This window comes from Salmo salar, chromosome 10 (genome assembly GCF_965601325.2).
Source record: "Salmo salar chromosome 10, fSalSal1, whole genome shotgun sequence".
NCBI classification, from domain to species: domain Eukaryota; kingdom Metazoa; phylum Chordata; class Actinopteri; order Salmoniformes; family Salmonidae; genus Salmo; species Salmo salar.
In genome coordinates, this window is record NC_138300.1 from 115,361,647 (window position 1) to 115,386,064 (window position 24,418).

At 42.3% G+C, this 24,418-nt stretch overlaps 1 protein-coding gene across 1 annotated transcript; it reads left to right on the forward strand.

Moving 5' to 3' along the window:
• Nucleotides 1-1,104: 1,104 nt before the first annotated feature.
• Nucleotides 1,105-22,203, forward strand: LOC145858558 (SH3 and multiple ankyrin repeat domains protein 2). Its single transcript, XM_082956634.1, has 8 exons — nucleotides 1,105-1,323; nucleotides 4,324-4,530; nucleotides 6,764-6,835; nucleotides 17,086-17,194; nucleotides 17,651-17,802; nucleotides 18,352-18,519; nucleotides 21,876-21,879; nucleotides 22,196-22,203. The coding sequence occupies exons 1-8, from the start codon at nucleotides 1,105-1,107 to the stop codon at nucleotides 22,201-22,203; spliced, it is 939 nt and encodes a 312-aa protein (XP_082812760.1).
• The last annotated feature ends 2,215 nt before the right edge of the window (nucleotides 22,204-24,418 follow it).

Here is a 24,418-nt window from a genome sequence, read left to right on the forward strand (position 1 = left end):
TCCACATCATTTTCCTTCCACATGATGCCATCTATTTTGTGAAGTGCACCAGTCCCTCCTGCAGCAAAGCACAACATAATGCTGCCACCCCCGTGCTTTACGGTTGGGATGGTGTTCTTCGGCTTGCAAGCCTCCCCCTTTTTCCTCCAAACATAACGATGGTCATTATGGCCAAACAGTTCTATTTTTGTTTCATCAGACCAGAGGACATTTCTCCAAAAAGTACGATCTTTGTCCCCATGTGCAGTTGCAAACCGTAGTCTGGCTTTTTTATGGCAGAGATGAATAATATTGAAAGTATACTTATAAAATTCCCCTCAATGTAAAGTTTAAGTTCAAATAATGCAACAAAATCTTCTTCAACTATAAAAATAACGTTTCTCTGTGGGACAAGGATTGTCCCAACTTTCAAGAATACCTGAGTTAATTTCCTGCAATTCTACACATTTTGACATGAGGCTGAGAGAAAATGTTGCAGTTTTAAAGCTAATTTCCTGTAATTCTAAACATGTTTTTCATGACTTATAACATCTTCATATGCTATCTATGGGGCCCGAGCTCCGGGTGACCCCAAGCCACACCCTGCAGGGGCTGTGGGGTTGTGTGCTACACCAGTGCTCCTAGTACGAGTGAGAACATGAAGTGTTTGTTGTCATTCAACGAGAGATGACTAGTTTTCATGCAAATTGTTTCACTCGAGAAATACTGCACCAATAATCTAAGCTAGATGTAAAATTGCACAACTAAGACTTCCTCGGCAAAAAGGTCAAAATGTATGACTGACTTATTGATTTATTTGACTATTTTGAGGAAGTGTTTCTGTCTGTGTTGTTGCTAGGGTAGCCAAGCGGGACAAACAGCAGTAAAATGTATGCTTTTTTTCACGTTTTTCAACGAACATCTTTAGGGGGTATGAGAGCACAGACAGTCGCTTTGCCTAGCAGAGTTCTGAGGACACCTTAACTGTATGATGAAGCCTGATAACACTGTGTCCTCTCCCCGTGGTCAGGCCACAGTAGAGTCCAGCATGCCTCCAGAACTTGTGTGTGTTAGTTGTACACGGTATGTATAACGCTGTCTCCTCTCTCTCTCCAGTAGAGTATCATGCCTCGGAGTCCTACATCCAGTGAGGAGGAGATGGCCCAAAGTTTCTCTGACGGCTCTGGAGGTTTTGAGACAGACAGCTCAAAGGAGGAGCCTGGCCATGGAGGACCTGGAGGGGAAAGGGCTAGCAGGAGGACAGACAGGAGGGCAGAGAGGGACAGGGCTGCCCGTAGGGAGTCACTGGAATTCTGTGTGGTCATCCCTGACCTGCAGCAGTCTGTGAGTACACACTTATCTCGTTGTACACTGTTTTCTTATCATACTGCAGGAGTATGCTACACTGTAAAAAATTATGTATTGTTTCAACTAATTATTATTAAGTAATTGGTTCCATAGCCTTTTTTTGGGGGTTACTCAACTTTTCGATCCAAGTATTACCTGAACCCAAAAAATATAGTTGGCCAAACTTAGATAAAACTTGAGAAACTTAGGCATAAATTCAGTCAATTTTAAATGATGTGTTTGCTTAACTCATATGTTTATTCAACCATAATTATTATTTGGTCATCTTACCTAAAAAAAAGCTGTGGAACTAGTTACGCACACACAGCTTTTAACATACAATGTTTCCAACATACGTATTTAACACACGTTGAGCATTTACACAGTAATTCATTTTCAACGTGTCCTCACAACCTCCTGGTCTCATGGCATTCCAATGTTCCTGCTATGCCACTATGTCTGTCTCAATTATCAGTTAATCTTACTATTCTCTCATAATTGATATGATTCACTTATTTCAGAAAAAAAAAAATCTGTATTGTTGTCTGTTGGTGGGGCATCTAACTCTGTTTTAATGTTACTTCTTGATCACTATGATAAAAAACATCATTTTTCTTGAGTGTATTTTTAACAGCTGAGATTTACTTTCAAGTCCAAAGTGTAGAAATACAGGTGAAATCATACATTGACACAGACATGGTGGGGTAGCAGCAAGATTGGAATGCTGTGAACCAAGAAACTGTGAGTTCAAATCCCAGGTGAAGACATATGAATTACTGTGTAAATGATCATGTGCAATGTGTGCCAAATATGTATGCTGAAAACATTGTATGTATAAAGCACTCTAACTAGTTCAACAACCTTTTAGGTGGATTAATTTATGAGACAATTTGAGCAAACACATCATTTTAAGTTGACTGAATTTTTGCCTATGTTGATTAACTAAAATAAGGCTGTTGAACCAGTTACTTAATAATAATTAGTTGAAATAACTCAAAGTTTATAAAACATTTTTTACCTTGCATCTAAATCCACTGTAAAGTCAAACCATAACTACCTTTCACTTTTCAACTGTGTGGTCATTCCTGAACCTTTTTTAAAACATATTAGTCATTTAGCAGAAGCTCTTATCTAGAACGACATACACTCAGTGAATTCGGCTAAAATAGCTGCTATCTGCAGAATCAATGCTAGTGAGAGTAGATGAAAAGACAAGTACAATAGTCTGGGCTACAACATAGTTTACCCACTGCTTTGCTCTAGGCTCCAAAACCAGTAGTTCTACTGCACTGAAAATAATTGGGGTGCTGCGCGCTGGTTGGAATTACAACATGGTTACTGCAGTTTGTCACTGCATGTTGCTGATGTGAAAGACTGTAAAGCAAAAAGCTGTAAAAAAAAAAAAAAAAAGAGATCATAGCAATTGTGGAATATGTGGGATGTTTGCCCCAGCCTAGCAGCATAAAGTCAATGTGAAAGAGTGAGCTACAATAGCTATGCACTGTATGTTGTATAAGCTAAATGTCACACTGTTCTCAGCCAAGCAGTTTGATAGACATGAATGAGGGAGAAAAAACAGCTATTGGAAATCGGTGGCGAGGTTATTCTGCCACAGAAATACACACTTGCAAGTTGAGTGCTGCTGTTTTCAAATGCCTTATCACAAAAGAACATGCACCCTCAAATAAACCAATAAGAAAAATGATTTTCTGGATAACAGGCGTAACGCTCTGCTATAATCCTTACTAATTGATTGAACTAATTCCAGTTATTGTTTTTCCACCACCAATACTGTGTAACGGGCACCTCTGCCAAACAACTTTATGAATATGAAATGTCCTGCTTCTGTAGAGGAAAGGCATAGCTAATTACTGAAACAGAATACTGCTAGGAGACATTTCCATGCTGTTTTATACTGTGATTCCTAATCTTTTCTACTGTAAATAAAAGCCTATTTATTCACAGACACTGGTAGCTTGGCAAGGAGACGTGAGCTATTGTTTCTCCATCTGTTAGCACCTGCTGCCAGAATGTTAAATCTGCATGTGTGTTTTGTGTTTGTTTGTTTTGGAGCAGAAATGTATGTTTTAAACCCAAAGCTAAATGTGTCGTCTAATGTTTTGGAGCAAAACATATCAAACTCCAGGTTTGTATAATCTCTGAATGTTTTGTATTTGTGTTGCAACAGAAGGTTTAAAACTGACACCACTGTGTGCAGAGATGGGCAGTATTTATTTTACATGTATTTGAAATACATATTTTAATTACTTCTGAGTATTTTGTCATTTGAATTACACTGGGTTGAACTATAGTCCAATGTATTTTGTATTTTCAAAATACTGTCATTTGTGTTTTCAAAATACTTTTCCATTCAATGTTTTATAGCAGTTCAGATTTTGTGCCCCCCTTTCACCCTGCATTAGTATCAGAAGTCTAATAGCACTATGGTGTGATAGAGTGTCTGCTAAATGAACAAAATATAAATATATATGTGAAAATGTTGATAAATAATGTACTTGATTTGGTTGTGATATGAATGCACTAATTGTAAGTCGCTCTGGATAAGAATGTCTGCTAAATAAGTAAAATGTAAATGTAAAAATGAACAATTGCAAAGCATGCTGAGTATTATTCTAATGAGCTCTGCCCGAAACAAGGCCAATAATAATACCCATTGTGCTTTGCAGTTAATTTGGGTTTGTTCATTTTCACATATACATTTACATTTTGATCATTTAGCAGACACTCTTATCCAGAGTGACTTGCTCAACTAAAGTAGATAAACAACACCATATTACAGTCATTTTTGTAACCGGTACTGAGAACGTTGTTGCTATTCAGGCTGTCTACTTGCAGGAGTAATTTTTTATTTGAAATACTAAATGCATGTATTTTAATTAAATACTTTACAGAATACAAGATTATTTTGATACACTGATCTTTATGGTATTTTCTATCTGTATGTATCCCTGATTGTGTGTGTGTGTTTTGGAGCAGAAACGTATGAGGTTTAAGCCCGAGGCCACGGTGTGGGTTGCTAAGCAGCAGATCCTGTGTACACTGACCCAGACTTTGAGGGATGTGCTGAACTACGGCCTCTTCCAGCCCGCTGTGGAGGGCCGAGAGTCCGGCTTCCTGGATGAGGAGTGTCCCCTTAAAGACTACCCCACTCCCACCAACACTAAGGGGGTCCCCACTCTGGAGGTACAGGAACCATTCAGTTCTCCATCCCCCAGGTCCAGCACTAACCCTAACCTTAGTCCGAACCCTAGACCTAACCCACCGTACCCTAACCCTAACCCTGAGACTACCCCACCCACCACCAGCAAAGTGATCCCTGGTGGTGCAGTAACAGTTCTGCTCCATAAGTCTGTATGGTCAAATCACTGATTTCTCCACAACACACAGTACCTTCGTCAGACTAGCACATTTTGATCCAAGAGTGGATCTTCGTCACGTCACAGAGAGGTATTCTTGGCTCAAAATGTTATACTAGCCCATAAAGTATGTGGTGGAGAAATCGTTTGTGCATCGCATGCCCTACTTAATTTCTCCAGTACTGCTCCATCACGCAGGACCAGTCCTGCTGTATTGTCAAACATACGTTACTGATTGTTCAAAAATATACCTTATTAGGCTAGCACAACGTTGCTGTGGATTGTGTGTGCAGGCCCTGTCTACTTCATTTCTTAAGCACTGTTCAATCCCTGGGATCCAGTCCTAACACAGCACTGGACATGCTGATGTATACCACCCAGGGCTGCTGTAGCCCACCCAGGGGTGCTGTATACCACCCAGGGCTGCTGTAGCCCACCCTGGGCTGCTGTAGCCCACCCTGGGCTGCTGTAGCCCACCCCATCCTACAGAAGCACTTCTCCTGTTTGATCATTATAAAAGAATCTCATCTGGAAGAATTCAGCCACTTAATGAATGATCAAGGGACTGCATCACTATAACAAGTCTTTGTTTTCCAAACAGCTCAGCTGAATTGTGATGAGGCAGCATAGCTGGAAACTCCCTCATGGCTCTCCCTGGCTCTGTTCTTTGTTCTATATCTCCTCAGTCAGGGGGGTCCCCTGGTATCGCTAGTACTTGACTGAAGTTTTAATTACTGGCTGCCTGCGCGATCTTCTCTGGTAGTATTAAATATATAGATCATCATCAGCAGTGCTGCCAGATGGGTATGATAGTGACTGGTTGTTTAATCAGGGTCATTGGGAGATGATTAGAAGTGTTGTGTCGTTGACTATCATTAAATGTGAAGACTGTATATTATCAAATCAATTCTCTGTGTGTAATTCAATTACGTGATTAAACTAATCATGTAACTTTAATTAACTAGGAAGTCGGGGCACCACGGGAACATGTTGTTTATAGACTTTCAATTTTCCGAATATAACTCAAAACAGTTGCTTCTTAATGAATTTTACCTCATCAGTCTCATTACTGAACGTCGCAAACCCTTGGATATCTACACGAACCCTAGCATAGAATCATGAATCAGCGATATATAAATTGGCTTAATTATTTATTTACTAACTAACTTAATCAATCACAAAATTACATAAACACACACAAATAGTTAATATATTGGTTACTACATGATACAAAGAAAAAGTCCCTAGCGGACGAAACCGATATGATGGCTTGGTAGACAAAGGAAAAGGAATGGGGACCAAGTGCGGGAAACTCATAGAGGATTACTACACTCATAGAAATTGCTAATACTTTGAACATGAACAACCGCTCATTCGAAAAGAAATTGCAATTGACATATTTACGAGTGTCTGCCTTTGTTTTCCCTCTCAGTGATTGCCGGTCTGTCTGCTGGATGGAAATGTTCTTAGATTGGATGCGTTTACCAGAGTAAAGTATTTAAACAGCTGCAGTCTGAATAATTGTTCTTTAGTTTGTAGATGTCTTTGCCATTTCAACGTGGGAATGATCTCCACGTTCTCTGGTCTTGTCCTTTGGTAGAGTTGTACGTACATTTCACACTATTTAGATGTAAACCTCATAATTGAGAAGTGCACACAACCAAAGACACAGTAATGTGTGTTTCCTGTCCTTCATGAGATCACCAAATGAAACACACTCGACATGACTGTCCCTTTAGTGTCCACGGACCATTCCCACATTCTCAAAAATATAAATATTGTTTAATTCTCCCATTTTGGGGATTAGGTGTTTTGGCAAGGAGAATGCCTTTGTTCTCCATAGGCTCTCTCCCGCCATACTGAGAGTTTCTACCAGGAATTTATGACCGTTGTAAAACCTGATGTGGGAGAATAAGTGAGAGGGGGTGGAGACACGATATACACCCAAAAGGGCTACGTCGTGACAGAAGTCTTGACAAGTCTTACACTACATCATAATGTATTATACTTTTTTGGCTTTAAGTAAAGTGTTGAAGGAACGTTTCTTCTTCCATTTGCAGTTCCGTTACAAGAGCCGGGTCTATCAACAGCCCAATGTGAATGAGAAGCAGATCGCCAAAATCCACACGCAGGTGAGAAAAATACATTCTATTTATTTTCGCTTCTTTCAGGATGTACAATAGATTCATTATATTCATTTAAATGAATGTGAATATCAATGGCTGGTGTAAGTTCTTGTATTGGAACGGGTGAAAGCTATACCTTGGACAGTTATACCCTGTATCCAACATTTCTGTAACCATGTTGAAAAGGTCAATGTGAAAAGGAAATGTCAAGGCCAGTAGAGTTATTACAGTCGTGTGGAAAAAGATATTATTAAGGGAGCTTGTCTTTGATATATTCATTATATTATGAGTGAAAGAACATTTCAGGTCCTCTCCCTGTAATGCTGATAGAATTAATGCCCTATTAATCTACAAGCTGAATATAAAGTGTGAATTATTGAAGTGTAGAATTTCCATGGGCTCACTATTCAGCAGGTATGTATTTAACATGATTCAGTATTTGATTGAGACAGACAGACAGCTGAGTCCAGGACAATTCCCATCAATGTCCTCCTTCTGGATCAAACAGGAATGCCATACTAAATCATTTACCCATCGAATTCCCTTCACACTGTTTTCCCTGGTCTTTCAAGTTCACTGTGTGTGTGTGAACTGCTTATACAGTATGTGCACTGGCTGGCGTAAGTCCCCCTGCAGTGTCTCTGTCCTGCCTGAAGGCTGCAGACAAGCCTTTCTCCCTCACTGCCTGCTGCTGTTCAGCTCAGCTCTGGGACCTGCTCTCTTAACTATTTATAAGTGGCCTCAAAAGCAGCATGTGTCCCTGGATCAGTCCTTGGGAAAGCACCATGAGAGGAACAGCAGTGGAGAGACCTGAGGAACCATCACGTGACACCCATACCTCAAATCAAATCAAATGTTTTTTGTCCATCTGCCGAATACAACTGGTGTAGACTTTACCATGAAATACTTGCATACGAGCCCATAACCAACAATGCAGAGTTAAAACATATAAATAAAATAGTAACAGAAGAGGAACAAAATCAAATACACAAGAATGGAGCTATACACAGGGAGTACAATATCAATGTGGAGCTAAATACAGGGAGTACCAGTACCAGATCAATGTGGAGCTATATACAGGGAGTACCAGTACCAGATCAATGTGGAGCTATATACAGGGAGTACCAGTACCAGATCAATGTGGAGCTATATACAGGGAGTACCAGTACCAGATCAATGTGGAGCTATATACAGGGAGTAACAGTACCAGATCAATGTGGAGCTATATACAGGGAGTAACAGTACCAGATCAATGTGGAGCTATATACAGGGAGTACCAGTACCAGATCAATGTGGAGCTATATACAGGGAGTACCAGATCAATGTGGAGCTATATACAGGGAGTACCAGATCAATGTGGAGCTATATACAGGGAGTACCAGTACCAGATCAATGTGGAGCTATATACAGGGAGTACCAGTACCAGATCAATGTGGAGCTATATACAGGGAGTACCAGATCAATGTGGAGCTATATACAGGGAGTACCAGATCAATGTGGAGCTATATACAGGGAGTACCAGATCACTGTGGAGCTATATACAGGGAGTACCAGATCAATGTGGAGCTATATACAGGGAGTACCAGATCAATGTGGAGCTATATACAGGGAGTACCAGATCAATGTGGAGCTATATACAGGGAGTACCAGATCAATGTGGAGCTATTCACAGGAAGTACCAGATCAATGTGGAGCTATATACAGGCAGTACCAGTACCAGATCAATGTGGAGCTATATACAGGGAGTACCAGTACCAGATCAATGTGGAGCTATATACAGGGAGTACCAGATCAATGTGGAGCTATATACAGGGAGTACCAGTACCATATCAATGTGGAGCTATATACAGGGAGTACCAGTACCAGATCAATGTGGAGCTATATACAGGGAGTACCAGTACCAGATCAATGTGGAGCTATATACAGGGAGTAACAGTACCAGATCAATGTGGAGCTATATACAGGGAGTACCAGTACCAGATCAATGTGGAGCTATATACAGGGAGTACCAGTACCAGATCAATGTGGAGCTATATACAGAGAGTATCAGTATCAGATCAGTGTGCAGAGGTACGAGGTATTTGAGGTAGATATGTAGATGAAGGCAGGGTAAAGTGACTAAGCATCAGCATAGATAATGAGGTATTTGAGGTAGATATGTATGTGAAGGCAGGGTAAAGTGACTAGGCATCAGGATAGTTAATAATAATGTATTTGAGGTAGATATGTATGTGAAGGCAGGGTAAAGTGACTTGGCATCAGGATAGATAATTATAAGGTATTTGAGGTAGATATGTACGTGAAGGCAGCGTAAAGTGACTAGACATCAGGATAGATAATAATAAGGTATTTGAGGGAGATATGTACATGAAGGCAGGGTAAAGTGACTAGGCATCAGGATAGATAATAATAAGGTGATTGAGGGAGATATGTACATGAAGGCAGGGTAAAGTGACTAGGCATCAGGATAGATAATAATAAGTTATTTGAGGTAGATATGTACATGAAGGCAGGTTTAAAGTGACTAGGCATCAGGATAGATAATAATAAGGTGATTGAGGGAGATATGTACATGAAGGCAGGGTAAAGTGACTAGGCATCAGGATAGATAATAAGTTATTTGAGGTAGATATGTACATGAAGGCAGGGTAAAGTGACTAGGCATCAGGATAGATAATAATAAGGTATTTGAGGTAGATATGTACATGAAGGCAGGGTAAAGTGACTAGACATCAGGATAGATAATAATAAGGTATTAGAGGTAGATATGTACATGAAGGCAGGGTAAAGTGACTAGGCATCAGGATAGATAATAATAAGTTATTTGAGGTAGATATGTACATGAAGGCAGGTTTAAAGTGACTAGGCATCAGGATAGATAATAATAAGGTATTTGAGGGAGATATGTACATGAAGGCAGGGTAAAGTGACTAGGCATGAGGTTAGATAATAATTAGGTATTTGAGGTAGATACAGTGGCTTTGCGAAAGTATTCACCCCCTTGGCATTTTTCCTATTTTGTTGCCTTACAACCTGGAATTAAAATAGATTTTTTGGGGGGTTGTATCATTTGATTTCCATCACATGCCTACAACTTTGATGATGCAAAATATTGTTTATTGTGAAACAAACAAGAAATAAGACAAAAAAAACAGAAAACTTGAGCGTACATAAGTATTCACCCCCCCAAATGCAATACTTTGTAGAGCCCCCTTTTGCAGCAATTACAGCTGCAAGTCTCTTGGGGTATGTCTCTATAAGGTTGGCACATCTAGCCACTGGGATTTTTGCCCATTCTTCAAGGCAAAACTGCTCCATCTCCTTCAAGTTGGATGGGTTCCGCAGGTGTACAGCAATCTTTAAGTCATACCACAGATTCTCAATTGGATTGAGGTCTGGGCTTTGACTAGGCCATTCCAAGACATTCAAATGTTTCCCCTTAAACCACTCAAGTATGGCTTTAGCAGTATACTTAGGGTCATTGTCCTGCTGGAAGGTGGACCTCCGTCCCAGTCTCAAATCTCTGGAAGACTGAAACAGGTTTCCCTCAAGAATTTCCCTGTATTTAGCGCCATCCATCATTCCTTAAATTCTGACCAGTTTCCCAGTCCCTGCCGATAAAAAACATCCCCACAGCATGATGCTGCCACCACCATGCTTCACTGTGGGGATGGTGTTCTCAGGGTGATGAGAGGTGTTTGGTTTGCGCCAGACATAGCGTTTTCCTTGATGGCCAAAAAGCTAAATTTTAGTCTCATCTGACCAGATTACCTTCTTCTATATGTTTGGGGAGTCTCCCAAGTGCCTTTTGGCGAACACCAAGCGTGTTGGCTTATTTTTTTCTTTAAACAATGGCTTTTTTCTGGCCACACTTCAGTAAAGCCCAGCTCTGTAGAGTGTACGGCTTAAAGTGGTCTTATGGACAGATACTCCAATCTCCTCTGTGGAGCTTTGCAGCTCCTTCAGGGCTATTTTTGGTCTCTTTGTTGCCTCTCTGATTAATGCCCTCCTTGCCTGGTCTGTGAGTTTTGGTGAGCAGCACTCTATTGGCAGGTTTGTTGTGGTGTCATATTCTTTCCATTTTTTAATATTGGATTTAATGGTGCTCCGTGGGATGTTCAATGATAGGGATGATTTTTTTTAACCCAACCCTGATCTGTACTTCTCCACAACTTTGTCCCTGACCTGTTTGTAGAGCTCCTTTTGCAAGGCACTGTATGTACATGAAGGCAGGGTAAAGTGACTAGGCATCAGGATAGATAATAATACGGTATTTGAGGTAGATATGTACATGAAGGCAGGGTAAAGTGACTAGGCATCAGGATAGATAATAATAAGGTATTTGAGGTAGATATGTACATGAAGGCAGGGTAAAGTGACTAGGCATCAGGATAGATAATAAGGTATTTGAGGTAGATATGTACATGAAGGCAGGGTAAAGTGACTAGGCATCAGGATAGATAATAAGGTATTTATGGTAGATATGTACATGAAGGCAGGGTAAAGTGACTAGGCATCAGGGTAGATAATAATAAGGTATTTGAGGGAGATATGTACATGAAGGCAGGGTAAAGTGACTAGGCATCAGGATAGATAATAATTAGGTATTTGAGGTAGATATGTATGTGAAGGCAGGGTAAAGTGACTAGGCATCAGGGTAGATAATAATACGGTATTTGAGGGAGATATGTACATGAAGGCAGGGTAAAGTGACTTGACATCAGGATAATTAATAATAGTTGTAAAATAAAGACCATGTAGCAGCACATATGATGAGTGTAAATGTGTGCGTGTGTAAATGTGTATGTATCTGTGTTTGTGTTGTGTCGATCTGCATGTGTGTGTTATGTGTGTTTGTGTGCGTATGTAGTATACATGTATGTAAAAATGTGTGGGGTTTCTGTGGGAGTGTCAATGTACTGTATGTGAGTGAGTGTGTATATGGTTTAGATATATAGTCTAGTGAGTGTATGTAGGGTCAGTGCAAGATAGAGTCAGTGCAGATAGTTTGGGTACTATTAGTTGACTATTTAGCAGTTTGGCTATTTAGCAGACTTATGGCTTGGGAGCAGAAGCTGTCACGGAGCCTGTTGGTCCGAGAGCAGATGCTTCGGTACCATTTGCCTCAGCAGTCATCTGTCACTTACACATCCCTCCCTTCCTCCCTCCCTCTCTCTGCTTTCTCTCTCAATTCAATTCAATTCATGGGGCTTTATTGGCATGGGAAACATACGCTAACATTGCCAAAGCAAGTGAAGTAGATATTATACAAAAGTGAAATAAACTATATAAATGAACAGTAAACATTACACTCACAGAAGTTCCATATGAATAAAGACATTACAAATGTCATATTATGTATATATAAAGTGTTGTAACGATGTGCAAATGGTTAAAGAACAAAAGGGAAAATAAATAAACATAAATATGGGTTGTATTTACAATGGTGTTCCTTCTTCACTGGTTGCCCTTTTCTTGTGCAACAGGTCACAAATATTGCTGCTGTGATGGCACACTGTGGTATTTCACCCAGTAGATATGGGAGTTTATCAAAATCGGGTTTGTTTTCAAATTCTTTGTGGATCTGTGTAATCTGAGGGAAATATGTGTCTAATATGGTCATACTGTCATGTCTGCTCCCACTCTTCCCTCCCCTGGCGCTTGAGGGCGCCAGGCTGCCCTGCATCACACATTCCTGCCATCAATTACGCACACCTGCCATCCCTCGTCACGCGCTTCAACGATATTGGACTCACCTGGACTCACTTATCGTCTGTTTATTACCTCCCCTATATTTGTCAGTTTCCCTGCTCTGTTCCCTGCTGATGCATTGATTGTTTTTTGTCTTTGTTTTCTTGTATGTTGATGCTGTTCCTGTTTCGTTCCATGTCCGTTCCTTATTAAATGTTTGACTCCCCGTACCTGCTTCGTCTCTCCAGCGTTATCACGTGACAGAATGCATCAGCCATCACACGAAGCATCGGGGACGGCTGGCGTTCCGGGTAGTGTGGTGGCATCGGCTCTGGGTCACCACCGATGGAACCGGGGATGCCTAAGCCAGACAGTCGGGCTTTCACGCCCTGGCTGGCTCGAGAGGTTTCCTTGCCTCGGTTGGCTCGGCGGCTTCCCATCCCATGTCACTCTCCATCGGATCATCGGGCTCCCTCGCTGCAGCAGGATCGACAGGCGTCTTGCCTCAGTCGGATTGTCTGGCTTCCATGCCACAGCCGGCTCGCCAGGTTCTCACATGCCTGCCGGTTCGTTGTGCTCCCACGCCCCAACCGGCTTTCCTCGCGCCCATATCTCGGTCGGTTCGCCCAGGTGGGACGCCAGGTGGCGCCCCTAGAGGGGGGGTACTGTCATGTCTGCTCCCGCTCTTCCCTCCCCTGGCGCTTGAGGGCGCCAGGCTGCCCTGCATCACGCACTACTGCCATCAATTACGCACACCTGCCTTCCCTCATCACGCGCTTCAACGATATTGGACTCACCTGGACTTATCATCTGTTTATTACCTCCCTTGTATTTGTCAGTTTCCCTGCTCTGTTCCCTGCTGATGCATTGATTGTTTTTTGTCTTTGTTTTCTTGTATGCTGACGGTGTTCCTGTCTCGTTCCATGTCCGTTCCTTATTAAATGTTTGACACCCCATACCTGCTTTGTCTCTCCAGCGTCATCACGTGACACATACATTTGGCAGGAGATCGCTCTCTCTCTCTCTCTCTCTCTGATCTGATCTGATCTGATCTCTCTCTGTCTCTGTCTCTGATCTGATTTAATCTCTCTCTCTCATAGCTTGTCTTCTCTTGAGAGCCAGATCTGCCAATGGCGTCCTCTATCAATATCAAGGCCATGCTCACTGAGTCTGTACATAGTCAAAGCTTTCCTTAATTTTGGGTCAGTCACAGTGGTCTGGTATTCTGCCTCTGTGTACTCTCTGCTTAGGGCCAAATAACATTCCAGTTTGCTCTGTTTTTTTGTTGATTCTTTACAATGCTTCAAGTAATTATGTTTTTGTTTTCTCATGATTTGGTTGGGTCTAATTGTGTTGCTGTCTTGGGTCTCTGTGTTGTCTGTTTGTGTTTGTGAACAGAGTCCCTGTACCAGCTGGCTGAGGATCATTTTCTCCAGGTTCACCTCTCTGTAGTTGAGGGCTTAGTTATTATTCAGATTCAGATTGTTTAATAGTCATATGAACAGGGTCTCAGGTGTGATTGCAGGGTACAGTGAAACTCTTAGACTCTGAGCTCCAACATGCAGGACCAAGTGAAATAAAATAATGAAAATGGTAATAAAAAACAACAATAGCACTATATAATAACAACAACTGTAGCAGTGATGAATAAATACATGGGGGGGGGGGGGGGGTCCATAGGGGGAGAGGGGAGCAGGTACCTGACTAGTGCTGGCTGTTCAGCAGCCTGATGGTCTGAAAGTAGAAACTATTGGCCAGTCTTTCAGTTTTTGCCATGATGCTCCTGTACTGCCTGTATCTGAGTGACTGAAGCGGGGAGAACAGGGCATGGCTTGGGTGGCTGGGATCCCTGATGATCTTCTTGGACTTCCTGTGACACCTGTTGTTGTAGGTGTCCTGTAGTGTAGGAAGTGTGCACCCAATGGTGCGTTTGGCTGCACGTATCCCCCTCTGAAGAGCCTTGCGGTCCACGGCTTGATACAGCCTGACAGTATGCTCTCGATGGTGCTCCTTTAGAACACTGTGATGGGCCCTCTAGGACAGGCCAAATTTCTTCAGCATCCTGAGGTTGAAGAGTCGCTGTCGTACCTTCTTCACTACGGTGTCCTTGTGGCTAGACCATTTCAGCTTCTCTGAGACGTGTACGCCGAGGAATTTGAAATTATTGACTGTCTCAATGGCAGCCCCGTTGACGAGGATGGGGATGTGTCCAGCCTGGTTCCTCCTGAAGTCCACAATCAGCTCCTTTGATTTGCTAACATTGTGAGAGAGGTTGTTTACCTGGTACCACACTGTCAGAGTGCCTACCTCCTCCCTGTAGGCTGTCTCGTCATTGTTGGTGATCAGGCCTTCTACTGTTGTGTCATCAGCGAACTTGATGATGGAGTTGGAACTGTGTGAGGGCACGCAGTCGTGGGTATACAGGGAATACAGGAGGGGACTGAGGACGCATCCTTGTGGGGTCCCCGTGTTGAGGATCAGTGCCGAGGAGGTAATGTTGCCTAACTTCACCACCTGTGGGGCGGCCCGTCAGGAAGTCCAGGACCCAGTTGCATAGGGAGGAGTTCCGACCCAGGGCAGTGAGCTTTGTAATGAGCTGATAGGACACTATGGTATTGAAGGCCGAGCTGTAGTCGATGAAAAGCATCCTCACATATACATTCCTTTTGTCCAAGTGGGTAAGGGCAGTGTGCAGTGCAATGGCGATTGCATCATCTGAGGATCTGTCAGGGCGGTAGGCGAATTGTAGAGGGTCAAGGGTGTTGGGAGGGAGGAGGTGACATGGTCTTTGACTAGCCTCTCGAAGCACTTCATTATGACGGAAGTGAGTTCAGTTACTTTGCCTTTCCTGGGTACAAGGATGATGGTGGACATATTGAAGCAGGTGGGTATAGAGGCCTGGGCTAGGGAGAGAAGGTTGGAATGTTTGAGAATCGCTTCTTTTTAGGTGGTTGTAGAATTGAATTGCTATTTTCTGGATTTTTATAATTATCAGGATTCATCCTTATTCTGATCTGCATGCATTGTTTTGGTGTTTTACTTTGTACACAAAGGATGTTTTTGTAGAATTCTGCATGCACTCTCAATTTGATGTTTGTCCCATTTTGTGAATTCTTGGTTGGTGAGTAGACGCTAGACCTCACAACCATAGAGGGCAATGGGTTCTATAACTGATTGAAGTATTTTTTGCCAGATCCTAATTGGGATGTCAAAAGTTATGTTCCTTTTTATGGCATAGAAGGCCCTTCTTGCCTTGACTAAGATCGTTCACAGCTTTGTGGAAGATACCTGTGGTGCTGATATTTAGACCAAGGTAGGTGTAGTTTTTTGTGTGCTCTAGGGCAACAGTGTCTAGGTGGAATTTGTATTTATGGTCCTTGCAACTGGACATTTTTTGGAACACTATTATTTTTGTCTTACTGAGATTTACTGTCAGGGCCCAGGTCTGACAGAATCTGTGCAGAAGATCTAGGTGCTGCTGTAGGCCCTCCTTGGTTGGGGACAGAAGCACAAGATCATCAGCAAACAGTAGACATTTGACTTCAGATTCTAGTAGGGTGAGGCCAGGTGCTGCAGACTGTTCTAGTGCCCTCGCCAATTTGTTGATATATATGTTGAAGAGGGTCGAGCTTAAGCTGAATCCCTGTCTCACCCCACGGCCCTGTGGAAAGAAATGTGTGTTTTTGCCAATTTTAACCACACACTTGTTGTTTGTGTACATGGATTTTCTATTGTCGTAAGTTTTTCCCCCAAAGCTGCTTTCCATCAATTTGTATTGCTGACCCTCATGCCAAATTGAGTCAAAAGCTTTTTTGAAATCAGCAAATAATGAGAAGTCTTTGGCTTCGTTTTGGTTTGTTTGTCAATTAGGGTGTGCAGGGTGAATATGTGGTCTGTTGTACGGTAATTTGTCAAAAAGACAATTTGACATTTGCTCAGTACATTGTTTTCACTGAGGAAATGTACGAGTTTGCTGATTTTCCCAAGGTTGGTGTTGACACATATCCCACGATAGTTATTTGTGTAAAATTTTTCTCCACTTCTGTGGACTTTTAGGATACATAAATACCACAGGCCTTTTTGTATTTTGTCCTGTAGTTCATTCAATATAATTGGAGAATCCAGTGGGTTCTGGTAGTTTTTAATAGCTGACTCTAAGATTTGTAATTGATCATGTATATGTTTTTTCTGTTTTTTCCTCTCTCTCTCTTTCTTTCTCTCTTTCTCGTTCTCATTTTCTCTCTCTCTCTCTATATCTCTCTTTCTTTCTCTCTTTCTCATTCTAATTTTCTTTCTCTCTCTCTCTCTCTCTCTCTCTCTTCTCTCTCTCTCTCTCTCTCTCTGTCTCTCTCTCTCTCTCATCTGATTCTCAGTCCACTGGGTAATGTTCATTAGTCACAAAAGAAAATTGAGGAAGGGAACCTGAACCTGAACTTGTCCAATAAGAAATGCTCATTTTAGTTTTTCTTGTTTTGCTACGTTGTACACCAATGAATATGACTCTGGTGTTCACCTGTCCGTCTCTCTCTCCATCCCTCTCTCTACATGCTCCCTCCTACCCCTAGGCCAACTACAGGAAATTAATGGATCACATTCAGCATCACCAGCTGGATAAACTAGCAAAAATGCTGGAGAAAGGCCTCGATCCCAACTACCACGACCCAGACACTGGTGGTACGCTACACACACACACACACACACACACACACACACACACACACACACACACACAGACAATGATTCAATGTGATGTGTTTTGTTTTATACAGCATCTGCTGCTAAGGAGTAAACAATGTCAGGTCAATTATGAATGTCTTAGTTTACTGACGAGAGAAATTAGAGATCAGCTCTCCTCAGATGAAAGTTTATGGCTACAGTACAATTTCTTGTGTTTTTGTGCACCTCATTCTGTTGGACGTATATAGGGCGGGTTTCACAGACAAAGCCTAGTCCTGCACTAAAAATATATTTTGATGGCCATTCTTCATTGAACATGCCGTGTAGTCCAGACAAGGATTAAACTATGTCCAGGAAAAGTACCCATAGTTGATGTTAATACAATAAACAAAAGTTTCTGTTTAAAAAAAAGGTCTATAACAGTAAACAGCATGTTGTGTGTTTGTATTGTAGAAACTCCACTGACCTTCGCAGCCCACCTGGACAATGTGGCGCAGGTCGTCGTTGTACTGAAACACGGTGGAGCACATCTTGACTTCAGATCACAAGATGGGATGACCGCTCTCCACAAAGCAGTCAGGGCCAAGAATCAGGTCACACTGAAGGTTATCCAGCACCTCTATTATTTTTTATAGCTTATATAATAAGTTGGCCCCAATTCACTCTCCACTCCTTCCCCTCGGGCTTACCCTTTGATGTGTGCAGATCTGTAAGGTGGAAGCAATATAGTGGAAGCTCCACCAATACCGCTTCATCTGCACCCTTCAGGTCTGCAAACATGGACGTGTTAGGGCCAAGGGATGAGATAGAGAAAGAATTGTGATCGACTGATACTCTTAGATGTTATGAACAATCTATCCCATAACACCCCACAGTTAGGTGTGATAGTTGAAAACGCCCTACATAGACAGACATAACATATTGTAAAGCAATATATAGGTTCATACATGTTTACAACAAGTTATAAACCATTATACCTGCAGGCTTTAAGTAAAGTGTTTCTCCGGGTGAAGTTTCCCCTACGTACATATGAAGGATCAGCTTCCCCTTCCCCAATCCTAACCTTATCTATCAGTGGGGGAAATGCTAAACTTACCTAAGGTCAGCATCTAGTGGCAACTTCTTTCTCACCTACCCTCGCTGTCTCTCCTCAGGCTCTACTGGAACTAGGCGCCTCCCCAGACTACAAGGACAGCCAAAGTCTGACCCCCCTCTACCACACAGTCCTGGTGGGAGGAGACTCAGGTTGCTGTGAGCTCCTGCTGAGGGCCCGCGCCACCGTCTCCTGCCACGATGAGAATGGCTGGCATGAGATACACCAGGTGTTGCTGTTGTGTCTAATAATTATAATACTAATGATTGATTGGATGTATATAGGGCTTTTCCAAAGGCTCAATGTTATATATGGTATTATAAGCTGGGTGGTTCGAGCCCTGAATGCTGATTGGCTGACAGCCGTGGTATATCAGACCGTGTACCACGGGTATGACAAAATATTTATTTTAATTACGTTGGTAACCAGTTTATAATAGCAATAAGGCACCTCGGGGGTTTGTGGTATATGGCCAATATACCATGGTTAAGGGCAGTATCCAAGCACTCCGCGATGCTTTGTGCATAAGAACAGTCCTTAGCCGTGGTATATTGGCCATATACCACACTCCTTGTGCCTTCTTGCTTAATTAAAGCGAAGAGCGTCAGTTCATCTGCCACCAATGTGGTCTTCTCAGTGGTTTAGAGGAGACCCACGTTTAAGTAGCCATCACACTTTATAAAACCACATTTTAACCCAAGCCATCGCTATATGGACTCTCTTGAATAAGCTATCTTCTAGTTGATTATAGATGTTAGCCTTTTGATAGACCTTGGAGAAACAAGCTTTCCTAGATCATCAGGGGCATAACAACAGTAAGATGCAGTATATTTTAAAGCTCAGCACAGATGGTACTCTGACTGACATCTAGTGTGCAGATCAAGACACTGCATGGAATATGTGTATGACTCCTGAGTGGGTAGTCTATTCAGTAGTTCCCAAACTTTTTATATTCCCGTACCCCTTCAAACATTCAACCTCCAGCTGCGTACCCCCTCTAGCACCAGGGTCAGCACACTCTCAAATGTTTTTTGACATCATTGTAAGCCTGCCACACACACTATACGATACATTTTTTAAACATAGGAATGAGTGGGAGTTTTTGTCACAACCTGGCTCGTGGGAAGTCACAAAGAGCTCTTATAGGACCAGGGCACAAATAATAATAATACTCAATAATTTTGCTCTTTATTTAGCCATCTTACATATAAAACCTTATTTGTTCATAAAAAATGTGAATAACTCACCACAGGTTAATGAGAAGGGTGTGCTTGAAAGGATGCACATAACTCTGCGCTGTTGGGTTGTGTTGGAGAGAGTCTCAGTCTTAAATAATTTTACACACACAGTTTGTGCCTTTATTTATTTTTCATGCTAGTGAGAGCCGAGAATCCACTCTCATATAGGTACGTGGTTGCAAAGGGCATCAGTGTCTTAACAGCGCGAGCGCAGCCCTATCCAGAAATCTGCCAGTGTCTTCTGATTAAATTCAATTTTCACAGAACCGCTTGTTGCTATTTCGATGAGGCTCTCTTGTTCAGATATCGGTAAGTGGACTGGAGGCAGGGCATGAAAGGGATAACGAATCCAGTTGTTTGTATCGTCCGTTTCGGGAAGTGCCTGTGTAATTGCGCACCCAGCTCACTCAGGTGCTTCGCTATATCACATTTGACATTGTCTGTAAGCTTGAGTTCATTGGTACACAAAAAATCATACAATGATGGAAAGACCTGTGTGTTGTCCTTGTTAATGCAGACAGAGAAGAGCTCCAACTTCTTAATCATAGCCTCAATTTTGTCCCGCACATTGAATATAGTTGCGTAGAGTCCCTGTAATCATAGATTCAGATCATTCAGGCGAGAAAAAACATCACCCAGATAGGCCAGTCGTGTGAGAAACTCATCATCATGCCAGCGGTCAGACAAGTGAAAATTATGCTCAGTAAATAAAACTTTAAGCTCGTATATCAATTTTTTTTTAAAGTGTCAATACTTTGCCCCTTGATAACCAGCGCACTTCTGTATGTTGTAAAGCGTTACATGGTCGCTGCCCATATCATTGCATAATGCAGAAAATACACAAGAGTTCAGAGGCCTTGCTTTAACAAAATTAACCATTTTCACTGTAGTGTCCAAAACGTCTTTCAAGCTGTCAGGCATTCACTTGGCAGCAAGAGCCTCTCGGTGGATGATGCAGTGTACCAAAGTGGCGTCAGGAGCAACTGCTTGCACACGCCTTACCACTCCACTATGTCTCCCTGTCATGGCTTTTGCGCCATCAGTTCAGATACCAACACATCTTGACCACCAAAGTCCATTTGATGTCACAAAGCTGTCCAGTACTTAAAAAATATCCTCTCATGTTGTCCTGGTTTCCAGTGGTTTGCAGAAGAGGATGTCTTCCTTAGTTGACCCCCCATTAACGTAACGGACATATACCAGGAGCTGGGCCAGGCCCGCCACGTCTGTTGACTCATCCAGCTGTAACGCATAGAATTCACTGGCTTGTATGCGAAGCAGTAATTGTTTCAAAACATCTCCTACCGTGTCACTGGGCGGCAGGTAGCTTAGTGGTTAGAGCGTTGGACTAGTAACGGGAAGGTTGCAAGATTGAATCCCTGAGCTGACAAGGTAAAACATCTGTCGTTCTGCCCCTGAACAAGGCAGTTAACCCACTGTTCCTAGGCCGTCATTGTAAATAAGAATTTGTTCTTAACTGACTTGCCTAGTTAAATAACGGTAAAATAAAAAAACTGATGCATCGTGAAACAGTGTTGTTTGATGAAGAAATTGTCTGTATAGTTTTTTTTGCCCTTTTCCCCCAGAATTGTCCCAGTCATATCTGTGGCAGCAGGAAGAATTAAGACCTCCACAATAGTATGGGGCTTGCCTGTCCTAGCCACTTGGTAGCTCACCATATAAGATGCTTCTAGCCCCTTCTTATTAATGGTATCTGTTGCTTTTAATGTCTTACTACTCAAAAGTAGTCTTTATTCTTGCTCAAAAACTCCTGTGGCTTATTTTTCAAATGGTCATTTTTCGTTTCTAAATGTCTGCGCAATACTGAAGGTTTCCTGCGAGAGAGTAATGGTTAATGTGATTGGCTGTTAATTATTTGACTAGGCTACCTGTATTTGACATTGTGTTGTTAATTTCGCTGAACACTAGATGGTTTAATTTTATTTTTGGCAGTGAAACAAGGCTACTCAGGCGAGAATAAAACCTCAACCAAATGTATAGCCTTGTTGGAAAATATAAATGTACTGTTTGAAAAAGTAAAGAAATTATTATTATTATAATGACATTTTTATTTGAATAGCATTTTGATTTGGCGTACCCCCGACGGCATTGTGCTTACCCCTGGGGGAACGCGTACCCCAGTTTGAGAATACCTGGTCTATATATCATCCACGTGAACACAAACCAGAATAGACTTCTCTTGCCAATCAATGACTTTCTAAATGTTTGGTTGGTCATATTTTCCTATGATAGTCCCGGTTTGCCTTATGTAAGTTACTGTATGGATTGTTTCATTTTCTTTTGTTTTGACCTGGTCTTTGTGATGTCTTCTGTGTTTGTGTGTCAGGCGTGTAGATATGGACATTATTTGACTTGGTCTCTGTGTTTGTGTGTCAGGCGTGTAGATATGGACATTATTTGACTTGGTGTTTGTGTGTCAGGCGTGTAGATATGGACATTATTTGACTTGGTGTTTGTGTGTCAGGCGTGTAGATATGGACATTATTTGACTTGGTGTTTGTGTGTCAGGCGTGTAGATATGGACATTATTTGACTTGGTGTTTGTGTGTCAGGCGTGTAGATATGGACATTATTTGACTTGGTGTTTGTGTGTCAGGCGTGTAGATATGGACATTATTTGACTTGGTCTCTGTGTTTGTGTGTCAGGCGTGTAGATATGGACATTATTTGACTTGGTCTCTGTGTTTGTGTGTCAGGCGTGTAGATATGGACATGTCCACCACCTGGAGCAGCTGTTGTTCTATGGAGCAGATATGGGTGTCATGAACGCCTCTGGAAACACGGCTCTACACGTCTGTGCTCTATACAAAGAGGTAAGAGACCAGAGTTCAAATCATCAGAGCACCAGAGCACAAACCACTAGGGCGGCATGTAGCCTTGGGCCAGTAACCCGAAAGGTTGCTGGTTCGACTACCCAAGGTGAAACATCTGTCGATGTGCCCTCGAGCAAGGCACTTAACTCTAATTTGCTCCAGGGCGCGCCATACTGCTATGCCTGACCCTGTAAAACAACTAATTTCACTGCATATATCTGGTGTATGTAATATAATCAGCAGTCCATCTACTGTCCAGAGGGGCTTTATATTGTACCATCTACTATACAGAGGGGCTTTATATTGCAACATCTACTGCACAGAGGCTTTATATTGCAACATCTACTGTACAGAGGGGCTTATATTGTACCATCTACTGTGCAGAGGGGCTTTATATTGCAACATCTACTGCACAGAGAGGCTTTATATTGCAACATCTACTGCACAGAGAGGCTTTATATTGCAACATCTACTGTACAGAGGGGCTTTATATTGTACCATCTACTGTACAGAGGGGCTTTATATTGCAACATCTACTGCACAGAGAGGCATTATATTGCAACATCTACTGTACAGAGGGGCTTATATTCTACCATCTACTGCACAGAGGGGCTTTATATTGTACCATCTACTGTACAGAGAGGCTTTATATTGCAACATCTACTGTACAGAGGGGCTTTATATTGCACCATCTACTGTACAGAGGGGCTTATATTGTACCATCTACTGTACATTGCTTTTATTATACCACTAGTACATTATAATGGTAGTGAGTACATTGTATTGGTGTACTAGTACATTGTATTGGTATACTAGTACATTGTATTGGTGTACTAGTACATTATATTGGTATACTAGTACATTAGGCCCATAGTAAACAGGGCTGGGGTCAATTCCGTTTCAATTTGGTCAATTCAGGAAGTAAACCGATTGACTGAATTGAAATGTAATTGACCCCAATCTTGATTATGTTATTAGCAAGGGGGCAATTAGGATGAATAAATATCCTGTTGATTCTTCACATGGGTAAAGATTGACTGGATACACTGATGAGAACCGATCTGAGATGGACACATCCTGAGGGAACACTTCCTTGGGGAACACATCCTGGGGGAACACATCCTGAGGGAACACATCCTGGGGGAACACATCCCGGGGGAATACATCCCGGGGGAATCCATCCCGAGGGAACACATCCTGAGGGAACACATCCTGGGGGAACACATCCCGGGGGAATACATCCCGAGGGAACACATCCCGAGGGAACACATCCTGGGGGAATACATCCTGGGGGAACACATCCCGGGGGAACACATCCCGGGGGAATACATCCCGAGGGAACACATCCCGAGGGAACACATCCCGGGGGAATACATCCCGAGGGAACACATCCTGGGGGAACACATCCCGAGGGAACATATCCCGAGGGAACATATCCCGAGGGAACACATCCCGGGGGAACACATCCCGAGGGAACACATCCCGGGGGAACACATCCCGGGGGAACACATCCCGAGGGAATATATCCCGAGGGAACACATCCCGAGGGAACACATCCTGGGGGAACACAAGACAATATGGTCTTAACATCAATGGCTATGGTATCTAGTTTAAAACCACAGTGATCAATATTTAGACGGCTCTATGTAGTTTAAATGTTAATCTATCCACTGTCATATGAACCCCAGAGGGTATGTTTGGCAGCATGAGTGAAGGATGCTTTGTTGCGATATAGGAAGCCGATTCTAGATTTAATTTTGGATTGGAGATGCTTAATGTGAGTCTGGAAGGAGAGTTTACAGTCTAACCAGACACCTAGATATTTGTAGTTGTCCACGTATTCTAAGTCAGAGCCGTACAGAATAGGGATGCTGGACGGGCGAGCAGGTGCGGGCAGTGATCGATTGAATAGCATGCATTTAGTTTTACTTGCATTTAAGAGCAGTTGAAGGCCACTGAAGGAGAGTTGTATGGCATTGAATCTCGTCTGGAGGTTAGTTAACACAGTGTCCAAAGAAGGGCCAGAGGTATACAGAATGGTGTCGTCTGCGTAGAG

Excerpts from the sequence above, each read along its gene's own strand:
- LOC145858558 (XM_082956634.1), top strand. The coding sequence starts at position 1,105 with ATGCCTCGGAGTCCTACATCCAGTGAGGAGGAGATGGCCCAAAGTTTC. Across the intron at positions 4,531-6,763 it reads AGGGGGTCCCCACTCTGGAG|TTCCGTTACAAGAGCCGGGT; the intron begins GTACAGGAACCA and ends TTCCATTTGCAG. Across the intron at positions 17,195-17,650 it reads CCACGACCCAGACACTGGTG|AAACTCCACTGACCTTCGCA; the intron begins GTACGCTACACA and ends TTTGTATTGTAG.